Here is a 10794-nt window from a genome sequence, read left to right as displayed (position 1 = left end):
TGTGTGAGAGAGAGAGAGAGAGGACAGAAGTGTGTATGTGTGTGTATGTGTATGAGAGGACAGAAGTGAGTATGTGTGTGTCAGTAGATAGACCATGGTAATTACTGCTAATTGAATCATAGCGAGGAGCTTTTATTGGCTGGAGCAACAGCTACATAGCAACACCACTCCCCTTGTAGCTACTCTGGTGTGTGTGTCTACTCTGGTGAGTGTGTTTACTCTGGTGTGTGTGTCTACTCTGGTGTGTGTGTCTACTCTGGTGTGTGTGTCTACTCTGGTGTGTGTGTCTACTCTGGTGTGTGTGTCTACTCTGGTGTGTGTGTCTACTCTGGTGTGTGTGTCTACTCTGGTGTGTGTGTTTACTCTGGTGTGTGTGTCTACTCTGGTGTGTGTGTCTACTCTGGTGTGTGTGTGTGTGTGTCTACTCTGGTGTGTGTGTCTACTCTGGTGTGTGTCTACTTTGGTGTGTGTGTCTACTTTGGTGTGTGTGTCTACTCTGGTGTGTGTGTGTGTGTGTGTGTGTCTACTCTGGTGTTCAGTCTACTCTGGTGTGTGACTCTGTGTGGCTCTACTACATGTAAATGCTGTATTTCCTGATGGGGGATTTCACAGCATCACACAGAGACAGCTGATTGGCAAGTCCTGATTGACTCATTTGCATATCCTTTATCTCTCTCTCTCCTCCTACCCCTCTCTCCTCCTCCTCCCCCTCTCTCTCTCTCCTCCCCCCTCTCTCCTCCTCCCCTTCTCCCTGTTACCCTCATTTCTCATGCTTGTAAGGGAACATCATGAAATTAGTGTTTTTCAGTCATTAGGCATTAGCAGAGAGCCATCAGAGGAGAGCCATCAGAAGAGAGCCATCAGCAGAGAGCCATTACCAGAGAGCCATTAGCAGAGAGAGCCATCAGCAGAGAGCCATCAGAGAGCCATCAGAAGAGAGCCATTAGCTTCTAACCACATTAGAAGAGAGCCATCAGCAGAGAGCCATTAGCAGAGAGCCATTAGCAGAGAGCCATCAGCAGAGAGCCATCAGCAGAGAGCCATTAAGAAAGCCATCAGAAGAGAGCCATCAGAAGAGAGCCATCAGCAGAGAGCCATTAGCAGAGAGCCATTAGCAGAGAGCCATCAGCAGAGAGCCATCAGCAGAGAGCCATCAGAAGAGAGCCATCAGAAGAGAGCCATCAGCAGAGAGCCATCAGCAGAGAGTCATCAGCAGAGAGTCATTAGGAGAGAGCCATTAGGAGAGAGCCATCAGCAGAGAGCCACTAAGCTGCCAGTCCATAAACTGCCACGCAGATCTAACAGCATATGGCATTCTCTCTGGAAGATGTGACAAGATGCAAATTCACACAGGGAGGGGGTCTGTGCGGGTTTGATTAACTAGCCACACACTCATAGGCACACACTCATAGGCACACACACACACACACACATACACACACACACACATTGCTGAGATGTTCATGACCTAGTATTGAAATATATGTAATTGCAGGACTAAGAGCGTGGTATGGCTTGATTCCATAGTGCCCCCCCCCCCCCCCGTGATGTTCAACTGCACTGTTCTATCAGGAAAAAGCTCTACAACCACCATGGTCCCTAAAGACTCTCTACTTACACTCCCCTCCTCCTCATCTCTGGTTCCCTCTCTCCCTCTCTTCTCTCCGTCCAAGTTGTAAGCTGTCCAGCGCTCAGCTGCCAAACAGGTCTGTGAAGACCAGCCAAACTAAACACAGGTAGACAGCCTAGCGTACCGACACACGCAACGCGCTCCACACAGACGCACGCACACAGACTCCAGTAACTGTGGCGACGTGTGCCTGTCTTGGCTCAGTGATTGGTTAGACAGAGCCCCAGGGAGGCAGGTCAGCGAGTTAATGAGAGGCTCATTTACTGAAATGGTCTGTTCTTCTCTCAATCAGTGCTGTGTGTGTGTGGAGCCATTTTAAACACCCTTTATTTGATCACTAAAGACGTTAATCCTGAGCCGGGAACACGGCAGAGTCGGAGTAGGCCCCACAGACTTCCGTCTCCCTGGAGGTAGACCCACATAACATCAAGAAGTGGATGCCTATGCATATGAGAACCACAAAATCTATTTCTCTCTCTCTCTCTCTTTATTTCTCTCTCTCTCTATTACCCTCTCTATTTCTCTCTCTCTCTCTCTCTCCATTTCTCTCTCTCTCTCTATTTCCCTCTCTATTTCTCTCTTTGGTTAGGTCAGGGTGTGACTCGGGTGGGAAAATCTATGTTTTCTATTTCTTTGTTGTTTTGCCGTGTGTGGTTCCCAATCAGAGGCAGCTGTCTATCGTTGTCTCTGATTGGGGATCATATATAAGTTGTGATTTGCCGTTTGTGTTTTGTGGGGAGTTATTTTCTGTTTAGTGTCTGTGCCTGACGGAACGTTATTTTTGTTTGAGTGTTTCTTGTAAATAAACATCATGAACACTTTCCACGCTGCGCTTTGGTCCACTCTTCCTTCCACCGACAACGATCGTTACACAAAGAGTTTTCCATGGCAACCCTTCCAAACATCTTGTTGTTACGTCTGATTGTAGTTTTGGATACTTTTTTTTACCCCAAAACCCAACTCACGTCTGCAATTCTCCAGCTGTGATCCTTGGAGATGTTTTGTCCACTCAAACTATTCTCCTCACTGTACTCGGGGTCAATATAGACACACGTCCTCTTCCATGTTGATTGTTAACATCTCCAGTTGCTTTAAACTTCTTAATTATTGCCCTGATCGTGGAAATGGGAATTTTCAACCGTTAAGATATTTTCTTATAGACATTTTCTGATTTGTGAAGCTCAACAACCTTCTGTTGTACATCATTACTGTATTCTCGGGTCTTTCCCATAGTGATGGATGACTAAGGAAACTTGGCCTGTGTGTCACCTCATATTTATACCCCAGTGAAACAGGAAGTCATGGCTTACCACTTAAGTGTTCCTAATCTCTCAGGTGAACTTTAAACCGTAAAATATGAATGGGAATATACTTCAGCTAGATTTTACTCATAAGCATTTCTAGAGGTGACATTAATTGTGGCACACATGTTTTGGAGAAAAATATTTATTTAATTTATTTCCGTTTTATTTTTAAAAAATCATTTTACTTCAATTTAAGGTTTGATTTTTGTGAATATTTTGACTGAAATACCAAGAGGATAAACAGCGAAGACCTTTTTTACACAGCCATTTTTCTCATATTTACCAAAGGTGCCAATATTAGTGGAAGGCACTGTAGGTTTCCACACTACCTTCCTTCCATCTATAGTGTTTCTTAATATTATTCCATTCCTTTGGCTTTGATGCCTCATGATTGAGTATTGCTCTGTTTCAAGTAGGCACTCTGAGAGACTCTGGGTTGAGGTCAATGATAAAGTAGTCTACAGTACTACTGCCAAGAGATGAGCTATAGGTGCACCTACCAGAGGAGTCACCTCAAAGCCCACAGTACCATTGACTATGTACTGTACATACCCAGCGTGCGACAGAGCTGTAGGAGTTGTGACCTGTTTTTGTTGGTTATGTTGTCGTAGTTGTGCCTAGGGGGGCATATGGGGGAGGGAATGCTGTCACCCTCGCGGAGGCGTTTCCCTCTCTCTCTTCCTTTCCCAGCTCTCTCTTCCTTTCTCAGCTCTCTCTTCCTTTCTCAGCTCGCTCTTTTTTTCCCTCTCCCTGTCTCTCTTTTGTCATATATCTTTCGTTCCCCCACACCAAAACACACACACACACACACACACACACACACACACACACACACACACACACACACACACACACACACACACACACACACACACACACACACACACACACACACACACACACACACACATTAGTATTATCCTGCCCCTAGGTAGCCCGGGTTTGTTTGCATATAGTTCGTATTGCTCATATATGCAAATGTGTTTGTCTGAGGAGATCACACTAACCATTCTCTCACCCAGGTTATCATGTGATATTCTCTCACCCAGGTTATCATGTGATATTCTCTCACTCAGGTTATCATGTGATATTCTCTCACTCAGGGTTATCATGTGATATTCTCTCACTCAGGGTATCATGTGATATTCTCTCACCCAGGTTATCATATGATATTCTCTCACCCAGGTTATCATATGATATTCTCTCCGTGGGAGCTCTGTGATGAAGTCGACTGTCCCGGGAGAATAGAATATCTCTCTCACGTCATGTTGTTATGTATGTGTACAGCAGGGTCGTGTGAAAAGGTCATTGAGATCCTAATTTTATATGCTGTCGTTCCAGACATTCCAAACGATAATGTATGTATGTTGATTATACCTATATTGTTATGTAGGTGATTCTAAACTGTATTACAGTATGAGTCAGTCATGCATTCCTTTCTACATTTTTCTCATGTTAGTCATTTAGCAGACACCTCTTATTAAAGTAGGAACCAACCACTTACAATCGCTCCCTTTTTCTCGCTCCCTTTTCTACCCCCCCCCCCCCCCCCTCTCTTTCTCAGGTAAAGATGAGCCGTCCAGCTACATTTGCACCTCTTGTAAACAGACCTTCACCAGCGCCTGGTTCCTGCTCCAGCACGCCCAACACACCCACGGCATCCGCATCTATCTGGACACACACCCCTCCAACTACACCCTCACCCCTCGCATGGCCCTCCCCCCTCCCATGGGCGGGGGAGACTCCCTCCCTCGTTCTCCCTTACCAACCTTTCTGGGGGACACCTCTAACTCCTTCCACCTCCTCCGGATGGCGGCGCCACTACTCAGGGAGCACCACCCACACCATCCCCAACATCCTCACCACCCCCGTCCCCCTCCGGGCTATCTGGACACCCGGCTCCCTGCCACCCCACCCTTCGTCAGACCCCCGCCCCCCAGACACCTCCTGGAGCGCCTGGGTCCAGAGGAGATGGGGCCCCTGCTCTTCCAGCACCCCAGTGCCTTCGAGAGGGTGATGCGTCTGACCCCAATGGATCCTCCTTCCATGGACTTCTCCAGAAGGCTCAGAGAGCTGGCGGTTGGCAACAATACTAACAACGGAGGCCCTACACCTCCTCTCTCGCCCACCCGGGTGCCCCCCATGCACCGCCTGCTGAGTCCAACTCTCTTCCAGTCGGGCTCCAAGCCCCCACCGTTCCTCACCTACCCCCCACAGCCCCCCACGCCTCAGGGAAACGCCACCACTCCTCCCCAGGGCCAGAACCAGGCCCAGGTATGTGCAGTGTGTCCTGGGATATATGCTGATGTATGTCTTGTAATGTCTTATATGTATTACAGAATTGCCTGTAATGTTGCCAAGACATTTCCCCTATGGGACAATAAATAATTAATTTGTTCATACATTCATTCATTCATTCAGGTCCAGGCCCAAGCCAAGTCCAAGTCCTGTGAGTTTTGTGGGAAGACCTTCAAGTTCCAGAGCAACCTGATAGTCCACAGACGGAGTCACACAGGAGAGAGGCCCTACAAGTGTCATCTGTGTGACCATGCCTGTTCTCAAGCCTCCAAGCTGAAGAGACACATGAAGACACACATACACAAGTCAGGCTCCATGGGGAGCTCCCCTGAACAGGAGAATAGAGGAGAGGTAGGAGAGGGGGAGGAGAAGAGCAGAGAGGGGGAGGGAAGAATGGGGATGGACAACGAGGAGGAGGAAGAGGATGAGGAAGAGGAAGAAGAGGAGGAGGAAATTGAGGATGAGGAGGAGATGAGGAACGGCCTAAGTAGGCCTGAGTCTAACCTGAGCATGGACTCAGAGTTCCACAAGAACAGGGAGAATGGGTCGAGGCCTTCCCCAGACGAGAAGCCTCATGGTGGGGATAGAGTGACGGAGAGCGGAGGGGTGGGTATCATGCACCCATACAACCACCTGGACAATCACCTGAGGCTGGCCCCTTCCAAGAAGACCATGAGTCTGGACAGGGAGAGGCAGCCTAATAGAGAGTCGAGAGAGGAGGGAGATGCAGGGAGGGGGGAGATGGAGATTGAGCGGGACAGAGAGCGAGCGTTGGACAGGGCGATGGGCAGAGCGATGGACAGAGAGAGAGAGATTGAAAGAGAGGAGAGGCCCTTGATGAACGGAAGGATTAGTGGGTCTGAAGACTCTTTCTCTGGACTGTTCCACCGCCGGCCCACCCCCATCACCAGCCCCAACCCCTCCAACAAGAGAATCAAGGTAAGAACCCCCTTTTAGCTACTCCTTTAAGTGACTTTTATTCTTCTTAAGTAACTTGTGTTTTTATGTTTTCTTATATTTGTCGTTTACACAACTGTTTCCAATACTATAAAACAGACTTTTAGACTGCTGAAAGAAGTACATCATTTTTCTCTTATCTAGTTGTATTGTTTTACTGGGTTTAGATTTGTTAAATTCAGTGTAAATAAACTTTAATTTCGTTCTATTTGATGTGAAGGTGGAGAAGGAGTTGGAGCTCCCCGCGGCTCCGACCCTCATCTCCCCAGAGAACATGTATTCCCAGCTCCTGGCGGGCTACGCCGCTTCACGCCACTTCATCAGAGAACCCTTCCTCCACGGCTTCAGTGACGCCCACCAGTCCCCCTTCGCCACCTCCTCAGAGCACTCCTCCTCCGAGACGGGTTCCCTCCGCTTCTCCACCTCTCCTGGGGAATTCCTGGAGGGAGTGGGCGCATCGGGCCGCAGCGGCAGCTCCACCCCTCACCTCCTGCGGGGTCCCGGGCCGGGTCGACCCCCTAGTAAGGAGAGCAGACGGAGCGACACCTGTGAGTACTGTGGGAAGATATTCAAGAACTGCAGCAACCTGACGGTGCACCGACGTAGCCACACGGGAGAGAGGCCCTACAAGTGTGACCTGTGCAGCTACGCCTGCGCACAGAGCTCCAAGCTAACTCGCCACATGAAGACCCACGGGCAGTTTGGGAAGGAGGTGTACCGCTGTGACATCTGCCACATGCCCTTCAGCGTCTACAGCACCCTGGAGAAACACATGAAGAAGTGGCACGGGGAACACTTGATGGCCAGCGACGTCAAACTGGAGGAGGCTGAGAGAGGCTAGGTTACGCTAGGCTAAAGCTAAGGCTAGGCTAGGCTAACACCTCAGACTCATTCTGAATGAACAGGACTTCAACACGGGGCTTGGCTGGATAATCTTTCATCTTCTTGAATATTTTTGGGGGACAATTTAATGTACGTAATTCTGTTTTTTGTTTGTTCTTTTTGTCACAGAAACTGCCAACTGAGAAATATAACACAGGGAAACATGGGATGTTTCTAGAAACCTTTAGTTTCCTGCCAACTATTAATCTATCTGAGGATTTTATCATTTTCGGAATCCATTGAGCCTTTCTACTGTGCAATAATGTCTGTATTTATTGGAGTTTTGTAAAGATATTGGGCATGTGCAGGTACATCTTTGTGGGGTTTTATAGGGAATTAGGTAGCTAGCTAGTAAGTAAAAAAAAAAAAAATATGCTGAAGATTTTTTTTCTAAAAAAACACATAACTTGAAACAGGTCACACTTGATTAGAAATACGATTTTAATTTTGATTTGTTAATTAAAAACAGTTCCTTTAAGGAAACTATAAGTAAATGAGTAAACGTTTTAAATTATGATAGCCATTATTTACTTTTTATCTGTATGATTAATATCCTATTAGGTCAACAGCAGACTACAATCCATCTGCTCATCTCTGACATCAAGCACTGAATGTCACTATGACAACAGAATTTACATTTTAGGATTTCAAAAAAAAAAACCAAAATGTTGATGTTTTAAAAGTCTGAATAGATTACAGCCAATTTTACAGAAACAATTTTTTTTTAATATCAGCATGTGTTATTGTGATGATACAATCCAGTCCCCACATTCCCAATGTTAGCCGGGGACATAAATAGCGGTTGCAGACATTGACATGAACTCCTTAGATGCAGGATTAAATCACCATGGGAATATTTACGATATATCAGTTCAAACTTGCTGTAGTAAATGTGGAAAGGAGAACAGTCCTTCCTATAAAACGTTATGTGTGTGGATGTTTTGGGAAGAATAAACCGTTTTATTTTCATCAAACGTTATGTAAATATTCGATTTTCTTTGATCCATCATTATTAACAGAAACTAAATGTATACTAGCCCCATATTTTACATTCGGAATGTCCACTCTAACTAAAACAATCAAAGATCTGTGGCTTGAGTTATTTAAGTTCTGAATAATATCCATTGTTATTGCAACCATTCACTAGATAATTGCAATACAGGTCCTCTCAATAGTGCTTCCTTCCTATGGTCATACTGTTTACATTTGAACAACATAGCGGCAATGTCCCTTACACCCTCTTGACACTTGATAAAGCTTAATCAAAACCAATTTGTTAAGTTGAACTTTTAAACATTCTACATTGTACTGTACATTCCACTTCTAGAATCATTTCATTGTTCCTCCTGGGGAATTCTCAAACAGTAGTGTTCTCGTCGCCCAGGGTGAGTTCTGATCCCCTCAGGATTCAGCAAAACGGTCTCCGAATGGAATTCATATCAATGCCTGTGTTTCTCCACTGTGTGCTCTAAGCCTCAATCTGCCTGCCTGCTTTCACAGTTCACTAACTCAGCGTTCATGTATTAGTAGAGCAGCTTTGAAAAGGAAAAGGTGGGGGTTGTTCATTTTGCTTCACAAAGCGATACGGGGGTTTAACGCCCAATAACAGATTTGTGAAGACACTGTACGTGGCGTTCGTGACTTTTAGGGATTTACAATTTGTGATTTTCAGCTGCGTGGAATGAGGATGGCTCATCCTTGAATGAATCTAAAAAAGCCGATTTGAGTTACATTGAGTTATGGTAATAATGTTCAGCACAGCTGTTAGACTGATGGCCACATGACCTTGAGATCTGATTGGATCATTCTTGAGGTAGAAAATGAAAAATTGAAATAGAGAAAATGGAGAGGGGATAGAGGGAGAGAGGGAGAGAGACATATAATGAAAGAGAGAGAGAGACCCAAGCAAGGATCAAAGTCATTCAAATGAAATTGAAAGCATATAAAAAGTGTGTTTTAACCCAAATGCATATCTACTGGTCAAATCTAATACCAAGGACATCAGAGAGAGAGAAAGAGGACCAATATTAGGGAAGATTGAGGCCACATCTTCCCTTAATACAACCATCTTCAATAGAGATAATCACCTCACCTCAAAGATATCACTTCACACAGCCTGTTTTAAATGTGCTGTGTGTGTTTAGGCAATTGGACATGGGTGTGCTCTCGAATGAAAATCTTCCTATTTATCATCATCTTGTTGACAGAAATCAGATTCTTACACAAAACACTCATCTCATAATGGTCCTCTATTTCAGATCAGCATGTGGAAATGGAATAGATTAGTTATCATAATGTATGCAACTGGCTGAAAAGGTGTAGATACCATAGAGACATGTGTTTGGGGAAAACACATGTTGATATTCAGTAAGAGTACATCTTTAGTGTATTCCAATAAAAAAATGTTTTTTTCTAATCAATTCTCACTTCAGAACAAAGTTGATAATAACTATAATAACTGTTATTATTGCAATTGAGACAGCGGAGAGGAGAAACCTACAATTCCCACTTCTGAACAAGCTTCATATGTTTCATCCAAAATATGGATGCTAGAGAGTTATTTTAACCGCATTGAGGAACCAGGAAGACAGACTCGCAAAACAGAACTAGTCATTTCATACAAGAACATTCAGTCCCAGAATAACGTTTACAGTGTTTGAAGTATGTTAATGATGAAATCCTCTGTGTTTTGAAATAACAAAGTATTCTTTTCTTCAATGTTTTGAATGCCATAACGAGCATTGTATGGTTACGATGGTGGAGGGATTTTATTAAGTAGATTTACATGAGTAGATACGTATAATTTCTTGCTCACTGTATGACGATATAGTGATAAATGATGCTGTGTTTTTAAAAAGAAATGGTTCCAACATTCTGTTAGCCTATTTTACCTTCCCAATCCAATTGTGATTTGATTCAAATGTTGAAAGTCGTTTTTTTGGTAAATCTATCCTAATATGGATTAAAAAAAAAACATTTAAATTAGAAATCATCCAGAATATCAGAGGAATTTTGGGATTTGGGATTCTGCAATGGGTTATGGGAGAAATGTTTTTTTTAAAAATTTTTTTTTAATAAAATCAGTTTTAGGACAATATAGTTTTTTTTTCTTCTCATGGTTGGTTGAAGTTCTTGTGATGGCACTTAACATTTTTAATTTTAACACATTTTCAACTTTCATGACTTTTGCTCTTTGTACAAAAATCCGTTGTTCTTTTTTGAGGGATTGTTGTGAGAAGTCGTTTCAAAGCAGCAGCAGTAAAACGTCCAGCTGTTTTGAACATATCAGTATTTTTCTAACGTGTCGAAAAGAAAGTCAACAAATCCAATAAATGTTGCAATTGCCTATCCGAAGTATTTTTTTTAACATGACTATCACCATTACTGCTAACATCTGTTAGTGGTTATTAACATTAATATCACTATTACTAATAACATTAGCATCTTTTACATTTCCATTGTTGCGTCTTTAGTTGTTTATTTTACCATAACCACCAGTAGTTGTGTTGAATGTCTCATGACTGGTGCTTAAAACTGTTGCTCTCAGTAGCCCCGTTTATACCTGGTGCCTACATGTGTTCTTTGTCCTGATCTTGTCTTTGTTCTGATTGCGTCCACATTTCCAGAAATGTGTCTACACACATGGTATTAAAATATGTCTGTTATCCATCCACCGCGTCTGCATTGTGACCAGATTTCCCTGGTCCCTCCCTTTATGCAAAT

General features: G+C 44.1%; 1 protein-coding gene across 2 annotated transcripts in view; it reads left to right on the top strand.

The window, feature by feature from the left end:
• LOC110529319 (B-cell lymphoma/leukemia 11B) overlaps positions 1-10417 on the top strand; it is a 47331-nt gene extending 36914 nt beyond the window's left edge. For both annotated transcript variants that reach the window (XM_036984671.2, XM_036984672.2), the window contains exons 3-5: positions 4499-5208; positions 5356-6171; positions 6410-10417. In XM_036984671.2, the coding sequence (XP_036840566.2) occupies positions 4499-5208; positions 5356-6171; positions 6410-7030 (2147 nt within the window). In that variant the 3' untranslated portion in view covers positions 7031-10417. The remainder of the gene's footprint in view (positions 1-4498; positions 5209-5355; positions 6172-6409) is intronic.
• Positions 10418-10794: the final 377 nt, after the last annotated feature.

This window comes from Oncorhynchus mykiss, chromosome 8, assembly GCF_057628025.1.
Source record: "Oncorhynchus mykiss isolate SJ-2025 chromosome 8, ASM5762802v1, whole genome shotgun sequence".
Lineage (NCBI taxonomy): Eukaryota > Metazoa > Chordata > Actinopteri > Salmoniformes > Salmonidae > Oncorhynchus > Oncorhynchus mykiss.
The sequence above is the reverse complement of the archived record's forward strand: the minus strand, read 5'-3'. Positions and strand labels throughout refer to the sequence as shown.